General features: G+C 37.7%; 1 protein-coding gene across 2 annotated transcripts in view; it reads left to right on the forward strand.

Moving 5' to 3' along the window:
* Positions 1-2,301: 2,301 nt before the first annotated feature.
* Positions 2,302-18,353, forward strand: part of eml1 (EMAP like 1) — a 53,824-nt gene continuing 37,772 nt past the window's right edge. Inside the window, exon 1 of one of the 2 annotated variants that reach the window (XM_016675940.1) lies at positions 2,302-2,614. In XM_016675940.1, coding sequence (XP_016531426.1) covers positions 2,548-2,614 — 67 coding nt within the window. In that variant the 5' untranslated portion in view covers positions 2,302-2,547. The remainder of the gene's footprint in view (positions 2,615-18,353) is intronic. The other variant, XM_007561154.2, reaches the window with a different exon arrangement.

Genomic DNA, 18,353 nt, shown 5'->3' on the forward strand with positions numbered 1-18,353 from the left:
TCCGTCTGCCTCCTGCTGAGACTCAGGCGGGGCTCTGGGCCCCATGTGGGGCTCTGGACTCCATGTGGGGGTCTGGTTTAAGGGATTGTGCTCCTCTCATGTGAGCACTGGGGGAAAAAGAGAGGCAGACACAAACAAAAGCCAGACCTGTCCCTAATCTGGATACCAAATCAGCTCCACAATGAGATTTACAAAAATCTGAACCCCCTTCAGACAAAACAGCACAAGGCTCGATGAATCCAGGATGAAGGACAAAGGATGCACAGAGCACGAAACTCCTGCTTTATCTGCAGAAAACCTCCGATTTCAACGCTTTAGCACATCTTAGAGCTGATAGGAGCAAAAAAACATAATTTATAGATAAAAAACTGAACAAGCAGCACTGTAAAAACACAAAATCTCACCAAGTATTTTTGGTCTAGTTTGTAGGACAAATATCTTATTATGCTTGAAATAAGAGACAAGAAACTTTTCAGGAAGAAATATGATCATGTTTAAGTAAATAATTATTAAATATTGATGAAAAATACGATTATTTCACTTATAACATTTTTTCCATTTTATGGAAAAACGTAAACAAGTTATTTCACTTGTTTATCAATATTAAGGAAATAATTACTTTAAACAAGCTCATATCTTTCTGAAAAGTTACTTATTGGTTAGTTTTGTTTTATTTCAAGTGTAATAAGATATTTGCACCAGACCATAAATATTTGGTGAGATTTTGTGTTTTTGCAGTGAAAAATGAATTTTGCACTTTAGGTTCCCTTTAACAGGACATTTCCCCCACGTTATGAGTGAAATAATCTGCAGTGGAACTGGTACTTTCTGATCCATAATGACTAAATAATCTCCTATTTGTTGTGTATGTCATGTCTTTGTTTTTTATGTCATGACTCTGTTGAACAAATCAATTCTTTATCTGAAGCTGAAGTTACTTTGAAATTGGTTTTTATCTAATTTTAAGATATTTGCACTAGAAACCAGACTAAAAATTCTTGATGTTTTTTGCAGTGTAATGCGCTCAGACTCTAAAAATTCAACATATATCAAGGTTCTTGTGATCAGACGAACCGTTTGCTCTACAAAGATCAAATTGTTTCCTGGCGTAATCCCGGCTGCGACCGAGCTTAGCGCGTCGCCTTACGCTTGATGCTGTTGCGTAATGAGCGAGTTCTCCTGCGGGACACGGAGGCGGTCAGCGATTCAGAGGCAGCTCCCGTTAATCTCTTTAAGGGTCAAACCGACGAGCCGCTACCTGCCCAGGAGGAAACGACGCGCTGCTGTTTTTAGCCGCCTCTGTGTGGCTCCGTCTTGTGATGTGAGGATAAAATGGGGGAAGTGTTTCAGCATGAATGTAGGCCACAGATTCTATTTTCCTCAGGCTTCTTATTCTTTTCCCCTTCAAGCCTATAAATAATGCAAAGCGTTTCCTCCTCTTGAGCACATACAAAAACTCCAACCCCCGGTCTGAAGAAGAGCGCAAATTACCCCTTTTTGTCCTGCAGGGTTTCCCTCCTAAAACTCCCACCTCACTTTTTAATTTGGGTTTTCTCCTCCTCATTTGCTCCTCCAGTTGCCCCCTCTTGTCCTTGTTTTTAGGCCGGGTCTGCAACGGGGCAGATAACCCAGACAGAGCGATAATCGTGTTGAGCCACAGCAGAAACACTTGGCTGTCGCTTTAGGAGATTTTGATGTCGGTCTGTTTCTTCCCATGTGACTTCATGCAGAAAAAGGAGCGGCTTTGATTCTCCTGCCGAGTCAGAATGAAGCTCAGCTTTTAGATTTCAGCCGTTACCGGAGGTTAATCAATCAAGTTTATTAGTAAAGAACATTTCAGCAACAGAAACATTAAAAGTGAAACCAGTTCACTGCAAAATCACAAAATATCTATTTGTTATAAATGGATTCTGCAGATTCTATATGTGTTTAGATTATGATTTTTAATCATAATTATGACAAAGTGTAAATTATGATGTAGAAAGTCGGAATTGTGAATGTATCTCAAAATTATGTATTTATATGTCATAATTATAACTCAAAGTCAAAATTCTAGCTTTTTATCTCAAAATTATGTCTTTTACTTTAAAAGTCTAATTATAGCTTCCTTTTGGGCTTTTATTTTTTTCTTTCATGGCGGAAATAGTCTTCCTTGGTAACGCTTTCAGCATTTTAAAACCATTTCATCCTTGCTTTTTTTTTTTTCCTGCTTTCAGCGGGGGGCGGGGCTTGCTCACAGGCCACGCCCCCTTTGGCCTGACTCGTCCTCTCCGTGTGACAGTGGGGGCTGTCCCGAGCATTATCTACTGACACACACACACACACACACACCAACAGAGCTTCGTCTTGTTAAGCTGTTTCATTTTTTATATTGGAAGGACCGGAGGAAGCTGCAGACATCCATCCCTCAGGTTTGTTCCTCCCTCTGCAACTCTGGAGTTTAACTGGGAGGAAAAACAAGTTAACATGACGGAATGGGAGTGAATGGGTTGCCAGGGAGCCTGATCCGAGCGGAGTGAATGGAGGCAGCAGCAAACTAAACTGAGAATGGAGGACGGCTTTTCCAGCTACAGCAGCCTGTATGACACCTCATCCCTGCTCCAGTTCTGCAACGGTAAAATGAAACTAACTTATCCCGCTTGCTTGCCGTGTTCCCGACCAGCTGACCGGGGGTGTTTAACGCTGAGCTGCATCAGAGTTGAGCAGCAGCTCCAGTTCTACACAGCGCAGACCACTTTAGGGGATTTGGAGCTGAAAGTCATGCTGCAGGAGGAATTAAAGCCAGAAAAATGTCAACATTGTGTCAGAGTGAGTCAGCTGCAGCCAGGAGAGGCGATAAACAAAGACAGGCAGGCGGAGGAACAGCGTTTCAGTTTCATGTCCAGATGAAAACGAGTTTGGATGAGGTCTTCCCCTTTATTTCAGCAGGACAAAACATCTGCAACATGAGTGTTGTCCGAGCTGCTGGGAAGGAGAAATGATGCGTTAGAGGAGGGGTGAGTCAGGAGGACAGGATGACACATCAGTTTAAAGATTTATTTCTATTAAGCTCTGCTCTGTTTATTTGCTAAGAGTTTACACCAAACTGGGTTCATATTGGTAACATTATGACTTTCTGCGTGGTTTCTCTACAGTTAATGGCTCTCCATCCAGGGTGGCATGCCCTGGGGAGTCAATTAGCAACAAGAAAACAAATATCAGGTTTTTCTTTTTATTAATTGGATCTTTTGTAAGTCAGTAATAAACTGAGTAGAAACCCACATGAAAATGTGTTTATTTTCATATCTAATGTCTGATAGACTCGCTTCGCTGCACCAAGAACCACTGGAGGAAGCGAGATGAAAACTTATGAAGAAGACATGAGCGCAACTTCCTGTTTGATAAAATGGAAACAAAGTTGGAGTGGCATCAGATTTTGGCAGTGCTAGTTTTTCTCTTTGGTCTGGTGAAAGACTACGAACCATTTTTCCAGCTAGCGCTAGATAAGTATGTTTGTTTTGGTTGTGATTACCCAGAACGCCCTGCGTTAAAGTCCACTTCCTGCTTTTGGAGTGGACTTCAGTCTTCTTGCAATCCGCACTACAGTTCACTTCAACTGAACCGAGACTTAAGTTTTTAGGAGGACCAAGTTATAAATGAACCGGACTTTCAACACAAACTAACTAGAGTTAGACTGAAGTGGATTAAACATGACCGGTGTGAATGCATCCTAACATACAGCTTTAGTTGCGTTTAATAAATTATTTTTCTAATGCACAGCACTGATGAATGTTTCTTTAGTTCTTAGTTGTTTCAGAATAGGATGGGATTGTATGGTTGCATTCATACCAGCCAAGTTTAGTCCACTTTAATCAAACTCTAGTTTGTTATCTCAAAAGTCCAGTTCGTTTGTAATAGACCAATAAAGTGAACTTTGGTCCACCTAATAACTTTGGTTTTGGTTCGAAGTGAACTTTGATGCAGTTTGAATGCATATGTGGATGCAAGTGGACCGGTGACTGCTCCAAAAGCAGGAAGTGGACTACAGTGCAGGGCATTCTGGGTAAAAACAACCAAAAGAAACGTGCGAGTCTATCGCTAGTGGAAGAAATGGTTCATAGGATTTTAACAAAGACAAAAGAGAAATCCTGGAACTGCTAAAATCTGACGCTACTCCATTTTTGCTTGCATTTTGTGAAACAGGATGTGGCGCTCATGTCTTCTTCAGAGATTTGTGTTGTTTCCTTCAGTGGTTCTTGATTCAGCGCCCCTATAGGTGAGGAGGGGATCAGGTTTCTCAAATAGTTTGGTTCTTTAGACACAGTGCCATGTGAAAGAAAACTACAACAGCTGAAAATGTATCAGATGTTGCAACTTTGGTTCCCAATCGAACCGAATCCACTTTACTGTCGGGCGTGAAAACAACCTAAGTGTGTTCAGTTATTTGTAAGGACGAGCGACATTTGTTCAGGATCCTGCAAACAGACGGTAAGAGCCAAACAAAGGGGATTAGACCGAACACAATGACCGAGCTAACATGCTTGGGCTTCTCCTAAAGTAGTAACAGAATATTAATTAAACATTTCTCCAAAAAGTTCCTCTTATTCCTCTAAAGTTTCTCCTCGTCTTTATTTAATGGTAAACATAAGAATGCTCTGAATGCGATCATGCCGCCACAGCTCGTCATCGTGAGTCGCCTTGGCTGTCGTTTACTGTTAATGAAAAAATCAATGCCGTTTTCTGAGCTGTGTAAGCACTTTTGCAGCTGATGAGGAGGAAGGGGAGAGCAGCGCCTCTCTAGAGCAAACGAAGGATGAGGAATTACAGAGAGGTGACTGCTTCGAAGGTCCACTTCAGGCCTCAGTGTTCCCATGAATAACTGATGAAGTGAAGCTGGTTAAAACCGTTTTGGACACAAAGAAAGAAGCTGCACAGAGATAGACAGACAAATATTCAATCCATTTGGATTTATTGATCCTGAAATCTTTAAATCCATTCAGAGCAAACTGAAAAAGCAAAGTGGATCTGTTTTCTTTCCTTGTGATGAGTAAAACGACAGAGATGTGCGTTAGTTTGACTGACCTGAAAAACAGGTGTGGTGGCGTGCTTCACATCACCAGATTCCCTGAGGAAACGGCTGTCGCTTCACTCTTAAAAATAAAAATGGAGCAGCTGGAGGTTCTCTGGTTGATGCGTTATGTTAAAGCATTTGAAAAACTTTGTCTTGCTGCATTTATCTCAGTGTGATTTCACACTTTGAAACTTCCTTCGTGTCTTATCAGAGATAGATCAAACGATTTTCAGTTACTAATAATATTTGTAACAAGAAATAATTCAATCTAAAAATTTAAATATTTTTCTTGCTTCTACATGACATTAAAGCTAAATAACATTCAAGTCAGCACAACCACAAAACAAAGTAAAGCAACAAAAGGTTAAGACCACTAGCTTTATGCTAATGTCTATAGAAATTCCCATTCATTGCTAATAATTAGCATCTGTGGTGCTGTAATAAACTTGTACGCCCCTCACACAGTTTTGTACGTTTATTTTTATTTCATTGATGTTCAAAGATAAGATGCCAAAGAAAAATAACAAAAGTAGCACTACTTCAACGTATTTTTACTCAAGTAAAAGTAAAAAGTAGCCATCCAAGAAATCACTCAAGTAAAAAGTCTAGCAATTGATCAAATTATCAATCATTTAATATTTAAAATAACATCACCTGACATATCAAACTATGTAGTTGAGAGGAAATTTAGGTATTTTAAGAATAAAAATGACAATAATTTATATAAGTAACAAAAAATTACAAAATCAAGTAAAATAAATTTTTTCCAAATCTGTTTCTTTTGGTAAAAAAAAAACTTATGAAACTTTAACAAAAGCTGCATGTGTGTCTGGTGAATTTTGGTTAAAACAAGTTTGTCTTTAATTCAGTAGGTAGAAAATCCAGAAATATTATTCAAGTAAAAGTAAAAATACTCTGAAAAGTAAATTTCTTTCAATAAAGTTCCTCAAGTACATGTAATAGAGTAACTGTAAATAGTTACAACCCAACTCTGATAATATGGGACACTTAAATGCGTACCTTAAAATCCAAATTATTTTTTAGTTTGTTACTCCTGTGAGGTTAAAGTCAATATCCATCATAACACTAAGCTAATGACAAATGATGCCAGTAATAGTAGGTATGTTTTCCACATCGGGTTGCCCAGTAATAACGAAGCATCTGGTGTTGACACGTTGTTAAGGGAGGGCCCCAAATTAAAATCCGCTCAGGGCCCCAAAAAGGCTTGGGCCGGCCCTGCCTCTATGTTCCTGCTCCCAAATGAAAACACTCATCTTCACAGAGGAACTTGTGTTTGGCTCCAACAGACTGCCTTACCAGGGGCGCACACATCTACTGTGTTTATCCTGAAGGCCAAACTGACATCATCGTTCTCGGCTCCAGCCGTCCAAACCCACTCAGAGCAGAGGCAAATGATGTCATTCACTCCCCTCTTTCGCCCCGTGTGTTGTCGAGCATCCAACCAGACTAATGTTCTGAGAGCGGCTGAGCTAAACTACAGAAAACATGAGCAGGCTGCACGCTTTGTCCTCTGGCAATCAGGATAAATGAAAATTAGCCCTGTTACAACCTCAGACACACCGGATGTGTCTGAGGTTGTAACGTAGTCAGATATTTTATCTGGCTGACTGCAGCTGATGGAGGAAGTAAACCCTTTAAATAGGCCTTTCTCTGGGAAATCAGATTTAGAACAAGCTGGTCTGGAGAAGAGCAGAAATTTAATTGTGTTAATTTAGGGTTTATTGCTGCTAATGATGATGGAGTTTATTTGTAATTGCTTTCACGGATGATTTGATGTGTGTTGGTTCATTTTAAGGGGAAGAAAGTGACCGCTGTCAGCTCCATTGAATAATCTGACGGTTGTTTCCTGTTTTGTCTGAAAGCTCACTACGGCCAGCTATTTCCTTAAGCCCAAAATAGCTGAGTTTACATTGTCCGTGTTATGAGGAACACTGATGAGAGTAAAAATACAAACCCTGGAGTCAAACCAGAAGAGAACAATCAGCCTTCTGCTGCAATTCTTGTTGGTTGTGTAGGAGGCTCCACTTCTACTTTTCAAAGATGTAGGTTTGTAGAATTGCAAGTCTATTTGCAGCCATTTTCACATGCAAGTGTAAACATTGAGTTGGGGGGCGTGGCCAGCAGTAGATTATTTGGATTTAAAGTGACAAGAGACTCTAAGACAGCTAAAAATGATCAGAACTAAGCAGAATAAAATCTAATTATCTAAGAATAATTTAGTGCAAAAAAATGCAATGAACATACCACAGACCTAACCTGTTTAAGGAAGCATAACAGGTCACCTTTAAGAAAGATTTCTGTTCATTTTTACCAGATCTTTCTGCTCCATGTTCACATCAGGATTAAGGAATCGTGGATAAAAAGCTGCGATGTGAGATCATAAATGAAGAAGGTAGGGATTAATTAGTGACAGTGCAGCTGGACTGAGCAGATGTGAAGGGTGCGGTGGGAGTTTAATAAAGACTGAAGCTGCTTTGATGCTTGTTGGAGGTATTTTTGAAGCACATCAGAGATGACAGGACTTCATCTAGCCTCCGTCTCTTCTTCTCTGTGGATCTGCGACTAGAGAAGTCTGACTGACGACGGCACGTGGGGAAGGATTAGGATCAAAACCTCGCTCACATTACCTGCCAAGGATGAGTGTAGGAAAGGGAAATTGTAGTATTTAGTGTTACAGTAGCGTGGACGACATGACTGAATAACTTATCATGATATCAGCGTTTCGTATCAGTCGACATCGATAATTGTTGATTAGTTTTTTAGCTTTAAATATATGAAATTCTGGCAAACTGGGGTTGTGACCTTTCCTCTATCATCCAGTTTTCACTCTGCGCCGTTGTTGTTTTTATTTTTAAGCAGTTGTGAGGAAAAGTGGTGGAACTTTAAACTGCCACTGTGCCAACTGAACTCGTTGCTAGGTAACCAAAGTTAGGGGTAACTGGAAACTGCTGCCCAGCGGTTGTTGCTAGGCAACCAAAGAGTTGAGTTGTGAGTTGATTCCAGATTTCAGGATCAGAGTTCAGTAGATATTCTTCATGTTGAATATTTTATCAGATGTATTATCTATTGAGATTGATTGATGTAAATTCTTATTGATTTATTATCCTGCTCTTTGTTAGAGTGTTTTTTTTAATCTTAATCTGTTTCTCCTTTTCTGCTCTTCTGATTAAATCAGTCAAATTCAAAAATACCCTATTGATCCCAAATTCAAATTAAATGTTGTCGTAGCTCATATTAATTACAATTCTTTAAAGAGTTACTGTAGATGGCGATGGCTGTTGTTTACATGTTGTCCATGTAAACCTATTTACACCAGTGCTCTCTAAAAAAAAACTGCTTCTAGACATTAGGAAATGATGTAAAACGCCACTAATCTGTATCCACGTTTCAGAGAATCGGTCTAATAAATATCGACCTGAACAGGATAACTTATCTGCTCCTGCTGATTCGTTTAAAGGCTCACATTGATTTCCGATATCAGTCAGTGAGACGGTGCACCTCGTTCTTGTCGCCTCAAACCGGATCCAGCTGCGTCTCTTCCACGTTTAAATCCTGCTCTGCTTTATGCTGCTGCTTTTTCTCAAGCAGTTTGCCCCTTTATCCTCACATCTGACTCTCTCACGGTGCATTTCAGAGCGCTCTTCTGTTTTTCTTTTTAATTTTTAATCTGCAGCCAGTCAGATATTGAGCTGGGCAATTTGGGCCACCCTTCCCCCAACCATCCAGCGCCTTATCTCCCTCCGTTTTCTCTCACTTTCCCCCTGATAAGGTTTGCTCAGCACTTTTACTTCAGTGCCGCTAAATAGTGAACCATTTATAGTGAAATGATACACAGACAGGCACCTTGTGCTCATTAAATGTGTGCAGTGATACACACCTATTTCATAAGATCCTGATAAGATCTGGCTTGTTTACGTTATATAAATTGGGTAATTTATGTAAATAAATGTTTCTGTCTTTAAGTAATGAATGTTTTTTTCTCTAAAATAGGCACAAAGATAAGATGCAGAAGAAGTAGTAGCATTAAGAGATAAAAAGAAAAGCATAATTAAGAACATGAATGAGAAGAATTACTTCTGGTTGTCAAACTACTTACGTGTAGTTTAAAAAACCCACATTACTCAATATTATCAACATAGAAATAGTAATCATGACCATATATATTTGTAAATTAGTTCGACCTGTTTTGTAAAGTACCTTTAAATAAATAAAATTAAATTAAAATTAAATTAAATTATGTCATAAAAAACTGAAGAATACCTGCTAATCAAAGTGTATGAAGGGAAAAAAATCAATGACCCAAGTAAAGAGCCTTGAGAAACCCCACTACGGAGAGATAAAAGGGACAAAACTAAATAAATAAAAACATCATTAAATCATTAATTAAATATGCCAATTTATTAAATGTGCAAGAACAGTAACCATGAAATTATTAAATGCACATTTAATTATCAGCTATTATAAGTTTGTATTCTAATTATTTAGTGATACCTTTAATAAATCGTCTAGTAAATAAATTATTTAAGCATTTATTTATTTCATGGTACATTTAATGATTAATTAAATTTAGTCCTTTTTAGCCCTTCAAAAACATTTCACTGTTCTAAAACTTTCATTTTTACACACTTAATTGAACACTAATGCAAGTTTTTATATACTGAATTAATTAATTAATCCGTTTTTTATTTTATTTAAGATTTATTTTAATGACAAATTCCAGTAACAACTATAAAAGACAGAAAACAAATACCAGTAAAGAAACAGTGATAACTGAATGTTTCTTACAGGTACGACTGTAAAAAGTATTTTTAAAATTAAAAGTAACTCCACATAAAATGCTTGTTAGTCATCAAGTTGACAGATTCTGATGTAACTGCAATATTAGAAGCAGCTGTTGCTCAGGTTGAAGCGTGTAAATCTCTAATGCGATGCTTTGCTTAAAATCTGCAGGAAAAAATAACATAAGAACCATGAAATGCGTTAATATAACAGGTCTGCTGTCAGCTTCTGCTGAAATATTTTATTTTTGTCAAAATGCATTAAATGCTCTCAGATTATCCTGTTAAAAGCAGGCCAGAATCAGACATTCATTTGAAGAAACTATTACTTCTAAAAATACTCTGTAGCAGTTCTCAAAGCATTTCTGTGTCTTCTGCCATGCAGCTGTAGTTGTGTTTGGTTGTCTTAAATAAATTAAAAATAGATTTTCCGTGCACATTAAAAGCTTGAAGGACACTCTTCCTCCACACTCTTCCTCTCTCATCTTTATCTGCACTGACACACATTCAGGCAGCCTCATCTTGTGACCTACTAAAACAATCAGGCATGTAAAGCAGCACTGTTTCAAGTCCTGGGCTATAAATATATGTATACATACAGATCTGGACGAAACTAAGAGCCCACTGAAAACCTCCTGGTTATTCAACCAGATATTGATTCCTGAACTCTTCCTGAATTAAAACATTAGTATTGTTGTTTCTAAACCAATATGAACGTGTTTTCTTTGCATTATTTGAGCTCTGAAAGCATTGCATCTTTTTAATTATTTTGATTATTTCTCATTTTCTGCAAATAAATAGAAAATTTTTGCTTGGAATTTCAGAGACATGTTGTCAGTAGTTCATAGAATAAAAGAATAATGTTAATTTTATTCAAACATAGACCTATAAAAAGTAAAATCAGAGAAACTGATTATTTTAAGTGGTCCCTAAATTTTTTCCAGAGCTGACACTTCTCCTATATTAAATATATTACATTTATTGTCTATTAAATAAATTATTTAAGCATTTATTTATTCTGTGATGTCTTTAATTAATGATAGAATAGTGTATTTATTTATATATCTACTTGTTTAACTTCTAATCCTCCATGGGGTTCCTCAAGGTTCTGTACTTGGGTCATGGTTTTTTCCCTTCATATACTTTGATTAGCAGGTTTTATTTTGTCTTTTATGATGTAATTTAATTTGCTTGGCTCCAGAAGCTCTACTTACACACACTACAAAACGGATCTCACTATATTTATATGGTAACATTCTGGCAGCTATGTTTTACCGTAATTTAGAGATTTTTTTTTCTTTTACAGTGTATAAAAGTAGAGTTTTTGGCGCTGAATGCTAAGAAAGTTATGCGTCTTATTTGTGCTGGAGAATTTGGATAAATGTGCGTCTGCATTTTGAGTATCATCGTTTGTGTGTGTGCGTGTGTGTGTGTGTGTGTGTGTGTGTGTGTGTGTGTGTTTACCTGTCATCACAAGGTCAGGAGATGAGATACGCAGGCTTCCCGGGACATTGGACAGTTTGCCACAGATGTTTAAAAATACCTCAGCAGAGCAGAAACGGGTCGGAAAGTGGCTCCGCTCCGTTTTGAGCGGCTCAGCAGAGCGTGGATGTTACCTGCGGGGGGAGGCCACTGGTAATAAATCAAACGAGTCAGCACAACCCGCTGGAGGAGATGCCATTATTTTTAGCTGCTACATCATGAAATAGATGAGAGGCAAGAAATTATGAACAGTTAAACCAAAAAACATGAACTTATTGCCAAAAAAATTATTAGCAGAGTATGAAGGGCTGTAAACTGCTCATATTGCAAATACAACATAGGTTTGTTCATGCAATATGTTAATAAAAATACGCACAGCCATCATTCTTCAACCACTTCCCGTCGTCTTCTTTGCGGTTTTCGCCAGCAGTAACATCCGGTTGTTGATCATATGATTTGTGTGATATTTCCTTTTCAGTTTTAAGAAATACGTCTATTTTGATGCAGCCAAAAAATCCACCTCATCCGCCAAAACGTTTCAAGAAATGTGGGTTTTTTTTTAATTGCTGTGTTTCCATTAAGCAAATTTATTTTTATTATTTCAATGTGCTCACTTTTATGTTTAATGCAAACACAGAACGAGGCTTTCAATCTCTTATCACATTTATTTTGATGAGGAAATTATTTATTTCTTAGATTGCTTCATGTTGCCAAACAGCAAATGATTTCTTAAGTTTAAAGTTTTTGTAAAATTAAAACTTCGTGTTGCTGAACAATTCAGTTCATTCACAGATATAACAAACCAGCAGTTTGGATATCAGCATTTGAAAACTGCAACATGTATTTACTCAGGTTATTATTTTGACGCTCTAAATATCTTGGTGATGTAAATTAACCACCAAACCTTTTATAATCAGCCCAGGATTAATTTATTGGCTGAGTGTGTCAGCATGTTGGTTCCAACGTCATCAATTTGTCTGCTTCTCATTTCCAAACCGTGTCTGGTTGCGATGTTAACTAATATAATTCACCTCTTGGTGCCTGCTGTGCAGCCTGCAGAGATTACGCTGCTCCCTAATTGATGTCCTACATTTGCTTTTACTGGGGGAAGTGCGGGGAAAACCCGGCTTTCTGTGATTGAAGTGTGCATCCCCCCTCTGCATGCGCCCAGCCGGAGCGGAGAACCCCATTAGAAATCCCATCAAAAATTGATTCGTCAGACCACAGGTGCAGACATGAGAGGGAGAAAGATATTTGCATTTATTTCTTTATTTATTTATTCTTTTTTTTTCTTCTTTTTTTGGTTTGGTTTAAACTGACACGACCATTTTTGTTGCTAAATATATATTTTTATCTTGTTGAATTCAGTTTCAACTAAAAAATAAGCAGCAAAAACAGACAAACCAGCGATTTAAAACTGGATTATGAGTTTAATCATTTTAAAGCGTATTTATATTTTATATCTAAATCCTGATTTTATTTTTTAAGATTGTAATTGGTGCACCCTTAGTTTGTTTCTATCTTTTAATCTTCTAATATTGTATTTAAAAAAAAGCCTTAAATGAAAAATCTGGTGAATATGTCACTTTTTAAATCCAATTAATCATCGGAATAATTGATTAATTGATTACTAAACTAATCGTAAGTTGCAGCCCTAAAAAGATGCAAAACAAACAGCCTTTAAATGTGAAGCAGAATAACGGATAATACTGAGTTCACTGAGGATTGCTACTGCAAAAACCAAATTAAATGAATATCTACAGTGTTCTCTGTTTCTATTTCTGCTGTATGGAAATCATGTCTTCTGTATCGGCAGTGTTTCAGGATGGAACATCAGCATATCCACGCTCGCTCTGGATGGACCTCCTGTTCCTTCCTGGCTGTTTGTTGCTGAGGACAAAGGCCTGTTTTATGTGAGGAAAGGTTGAGACTGAGAGCGAGGCTTGTGTCAGAGCCTGAGCTGCTGCCAGCCATGACTCAGTACATCTGTGGTCCGTTTGGGTCCTGAAAGTCTCACTAATGAAGAGGATTTCTGGTTCCAGCTGTTTGTCACGCCGTTGTTGATTCAGATTGTGGCAGGGGATTTATGTGAAAATGAGAGTTATTGTTGTTTTTCAGATCTGCTATGTCTCTCAGAAAACTGAGGTTTATTTTGATGGGAGGGAAAAGAACTAAATGAGAGGAGTTGGAGTGTTTTTATAGCCGATAGTTCGTTTCGATTGGGGAGCAATATTTCAAAATTTTTTGCATTTTCAGCTGCTCTAGTTTGCTTTCACACTGCAATGTGCCCAACCTGTTCCCTTCCTCGCCTGTGGGGGCACTGCACCACGAAGCTCTGAAGGAAATAAGACTAAAAAGATATGAGCGTAACTTTCTGCTTCACAAAATGGAGTGGCGTCAAATTTTAGTGGTTGTGGGATTTCTCTTTTGTTTTTTCTAAAAGACCATGAGCCATTTCTCCTGCTAGTTCTAGACTCACACATGTTTGTTTTGGTTGCATTTACCCAGAATCCCCTGCATTGTTGTTTGCTTCCTGCTTTTTTGGTTTTATTGGAGACCAAAATTGCTACATTTGTTACATTTTCAGCTGGTGCGGTTCTGTTTCATACTGCACTTGGTCAAATAATCCAAACTAAATGAAAAGCCTGTTTCCCTCCTCACCTGTGGGGGCGCTGCACCAAGAACCACTCAAGGAAACGACATGAAAACCTCCAAAGAAGACACTGAGCACAACTTCTTTCTACACAAAATATGAACAAATATGGACTTATATATACGTCAGATTTTAGCGGTGGTAGGATTTCTTTTTTGTTGCTTATAAATCACTACAAACAATTTCTCCCACTAGTAAGTTTGTTTGGATGTTTTTACCCATAATGCCCTGCTCTGTAGTCCACGTCCTGCTTTTAGACCAACTGGTGTTCACATATGCATTCGAACAGCACCAGAGTTCACTTCCACTGAACCGAGAACGAGGTCTGTTGGCGGACCAGAGTTTGCTTTTTTTTTCTGAATCAGATTTGATTCATTCATGAACTAGAGTTTGACTTAAATGGACTAAACGGGTCTAGTGGGAATCCACCTCAAACTCTTAACATTTCCAGCTTCTGGAAAATCCATCCATCTCTGCTGGGTGGTGGGTGGACTGGTGCCAGTATCCAGCTGTCATTCGATGAGAGTATACATCCTTAATAAGCTGCCAGAGACAAACAGGACAAACACACACTTTTTCTCACACACACTCTCACTCCTGAGTGCAATTTAGAGAGAGCAGTTAGCCTAGCATGTGTTGGACTGAGGCCAGGATTCCAGTCCAGGAACTTAGCAACAATGCTAATGACCGCTGCCTAGCAGAACAGCTACAAAAAGGAATAAACTGGGATTTTTTTCTCACTTTGATTTTTCCCTAGAGAAGCTTTTAACCGATTTACTTGTTCTCTGTTTTTAATTTTCCCTGTATGAACACTCACTCTCCTCTTTCACCTTTATTTCTTGGACGCCCTTTTTCCTGTAAAATGATTCTTTATGTTATAGATTCAAAATTGCATCTGCAGAGGTGGGAGAGTATGCAAAAATTGTAATAAAGTAACATTACTTCAACATATTTTTACTCAAGTAAAAGGTAGTAAAAGTATTTGTCTACTCAAGTACTGAGTAGCTGATGAAATTATGAGGCATTTAATATTTAAAAATTACATAATCAGAAGGACCAAAATATAAATTTAAGTGGGAATATTCATAGTTTAAGGACAAAAAAGACAATAATTCTCATAAGTAACAAAAACTGCAGTGTGTGTTTCTGGTGAGTTTTTGGTTAAAATGTTTTTTTCATTCAGTGGGTAGAAAATCCAGAAATTGTACTCATTTAAGAGTAGAAATACTTCATAATAAAATTACTCAAGTAAAAGTAGAAAGTACAGCATAGAAAAAGTATGTTTTTATTCAAGTAAATGTAATTGAGTAAACGTAACTCCTGTGATACTTTGATTCGTATCGACTTTATTAAATGTCACTAATGTAATACATTTCACCAGGTAGCTTCTTCTCTTTTGTTTAAACCGTTTGTGACGTTTTCTGAGGACATAATTGCGAGCATATAGTTAAAAAAGGATTTTCACAGGCAGAGAGAAACCAGATCTACGAAGCCAAGCTCTGACTTTAGGGACCGTTGACATTTAGTAAGATCTGCTCCACATATCCTGCTAATCCCTCTGCACTTCCTCTTTGGCAGGACAGCGTGTGTTTTGTTAAACAGCGTGTTGGGATAATGGTGTATATGTTACGTGTTCCTGGGTTAATAGAAGCCACGTCTTTGTCTGTTTTCCTTCTTTTTTGCCAATTATTTCTGGCTTTGTGGCTGGTCTGCCCTCTGTTTCTCATCTTTAATCATTTATCTGTGGAAGCTGCTTCAACATTACAGTTCAGAACATTTTGAAACGCTTATCTTCCCATTTTAAACCTCATCACAGACATGTAACAGATCTTCTGATCTTGATTCCTTTCAATATGTTTTAAATTGGATTTAATTATTTAGCAAATACTAAATAATTAGCATGTGAGATCCATATCAAGGTGAAAAATCCTGCTTTGTTTAATTTTCTGATTCTTATCAAGGGCGTTCTTGTACATTTTTCCATTGCCGTTCATTTGGTTATATAAATGATCAAACTTTACTTCTGGAATGACGTTTTGCAGTGTAATTTCTCCTCTGAACATGAGATGTGCAACAACACCAAGAGTTTAATGTTGGTCACATCTGACTAGATTATAATCTCTCAGTTTTCTGCCAGGTTTTCCACAAATCACATGTTCTTTCTTCAACAGTGGAGTCCAAGGCAGTGACAACAAAAAGCCATGTTGTTTAAGTCCACTGATTTTGATTTTAATTGAAAAACTGTAAATACTCATTCCAGGTCTGTTTTATCTCCCCTATTAATGATTGTTGGAAAGCTTCTTTAATTTTTTTGACTAGAAATCTTGTGGGATGCACCTGGTCAAAAACAGTTTATTATAAAATTATTTTCTTTCCAACCCAAGTCAAAAGTTAGTAATATGTAATTTATGTTTATTTGTGTTTATTGTGTGGAATACTTTGGTTGTTGTTGATTTTATTACCCTCATTAGAAATATCTGTACAGAGAAAATGTAAATTTAAAGGGAACCTATGATTCAAAATTCACATTTTGCATGTTTTTGTTTTTCCGTTTGGGTTTTAATTGCTTCTAAAAACAATCCGATCTCTTAAAAAAAACAGGCAGACATTTTTTGGCAATAAATTAACTTTTTTTGGTGACTGGAAAATGAGCTGTTTCAAAAGAAAACAATTGTTAAGTTGCCTAACAACTGTATGCGCTGTACAATGGCTGCTGGAAAAGACAGCTTTTTTGTTGTTGTTTTACAATCCAGAAACCACCTGCTGCATTCTTGTTGGTTGTGCAGGAGGTCCCACTTCTGCTTTTCAGAGATGTACGGTTTTATATATTTACACGTCAGAGTGTAAACGTTGAGTTAGGGAGCGTGGCCAGCAGCAGATTATTTGGATTTAAAGTGACAGGAGGCTGTAAAAGGAATCATTCTGACTAAAATCGTATTATCTAAGAATGATTTTGTGCAAAAAATGTAACAAACATATGTAGCAAAGCCCATGTTCAAGGAAGAACAATAGGTCACCTTTAAGAAATGAATGCACTTCACATATGAAATCATATATATATGATTATGATTATATATGAATGTAAAATAAACATCCATAATTAGGAAATTATCTCTAGTCTTAAAGACACAAACCCTTGATGTTTCATCTTCTCTTCCTTGATGATGCATTTTGCTGAAGCACAGCCGTACATCTTATTTTTTGAGGTCACCATTCCTGTCAGGGTGAGAGGATGAAGGTGGGGCTGCCGTCTGACCTGAGTTTGACTTCAGGAAGGATGTGACTGATAGGAGGATGGTGCTTTAACCCCATGTGGGGGTTGTTTCGCCTCTTATTATCTCCTCTTTGACCCCTTGCTGACCTTTGTACATGCAGAGTTTCCTTCTTTCAGTGGTGCTGTGTTGCCATATAAAGCCACCCAGTCTGCTTTGCTTTGTTTTTGTTTTTCTCCCCCCTCCCTCTGTGCTGCTTGTTTTCTGCTCTTTAATCCCCCTTCTGGTCTTGTATGTGAGGATTTCCTTCTCCGTTAACCAAAGAGCCTTTAGCGGTGAGTTGTAATCAGGCACCTGTTTCCCTCAACTGACCAGTTAATTTGCTTCAACGACATCAGCAGATCACCTGCTGCTGACCGCAGCCGAAACGTGGGATGCATCATTAGTTGCATTTCCACTACTAACCCACACAGTTCTTGTATTCTGGTAATGTTGAGAAAAAGCAATTTTGCAATTACGTTGTTTCCATTAAGTAAGAAATTAAAATAAAATTACATGAGAATACGTTTGTTCACGTGGTAAGTCGTTAAAAAACGTCAGCAATGGATGTAAACAGTTATATGTGATTTTATTCATAATTAATCCATGGTGCTAGTGCTAACCATCTATTAGCTATCAGAGGAGACGTTAGCATTCAGGCGTTGGAGGGACAAGCCGCTTATACTTGGGAGCAGCTTCCCCAATTTGCAATGCTGCAAATTGGGGAAAATAACAAATAAAATAATCCATAATTTTCCTACCACTTTCTGTTGTCTTCTTTGTTGTTTTCGGCAGTAGTAAGATCCAGCTATTATTCACATGAAACTGTTTTCATTGCAGTTTTGTGAAAGACATCTATGGCCAAAACAAACACACCTCATCCTAGTCCAAACCAAAAAAAAATCCATTAAGCTAATTTATTTTCATAATTTCACTTTGTGCAATTCTATGGTTAATGGAATGGGAACATAAATAATATGAAGTTTTTACACCTGAATCTGCTTCACCGAACCAGAATCAGACAATTATCTAAATAGCAATAGATGTTTGACAAGCTTTAGTTGAGTTTTCTGCACAACCAACAAGAATGCAACAAGTGGTTTCTGGATTGTAAGTCA

Source organism: Poecilia formosa, unplaced genomic scaffold (genome assembly GCF_000485575.1).
Source record: "Poecilia formosa unplaced genomic scaffold, Poecilia_formosa-5.1.2 Scaffold123, whole genome shotgun sequence".
NCBI lineage: Eukaryota > Metazoa > Chordata > Actinopteri > Cyprinodontiformes > Poeciliidae > Poecilia > Poecilia formosa.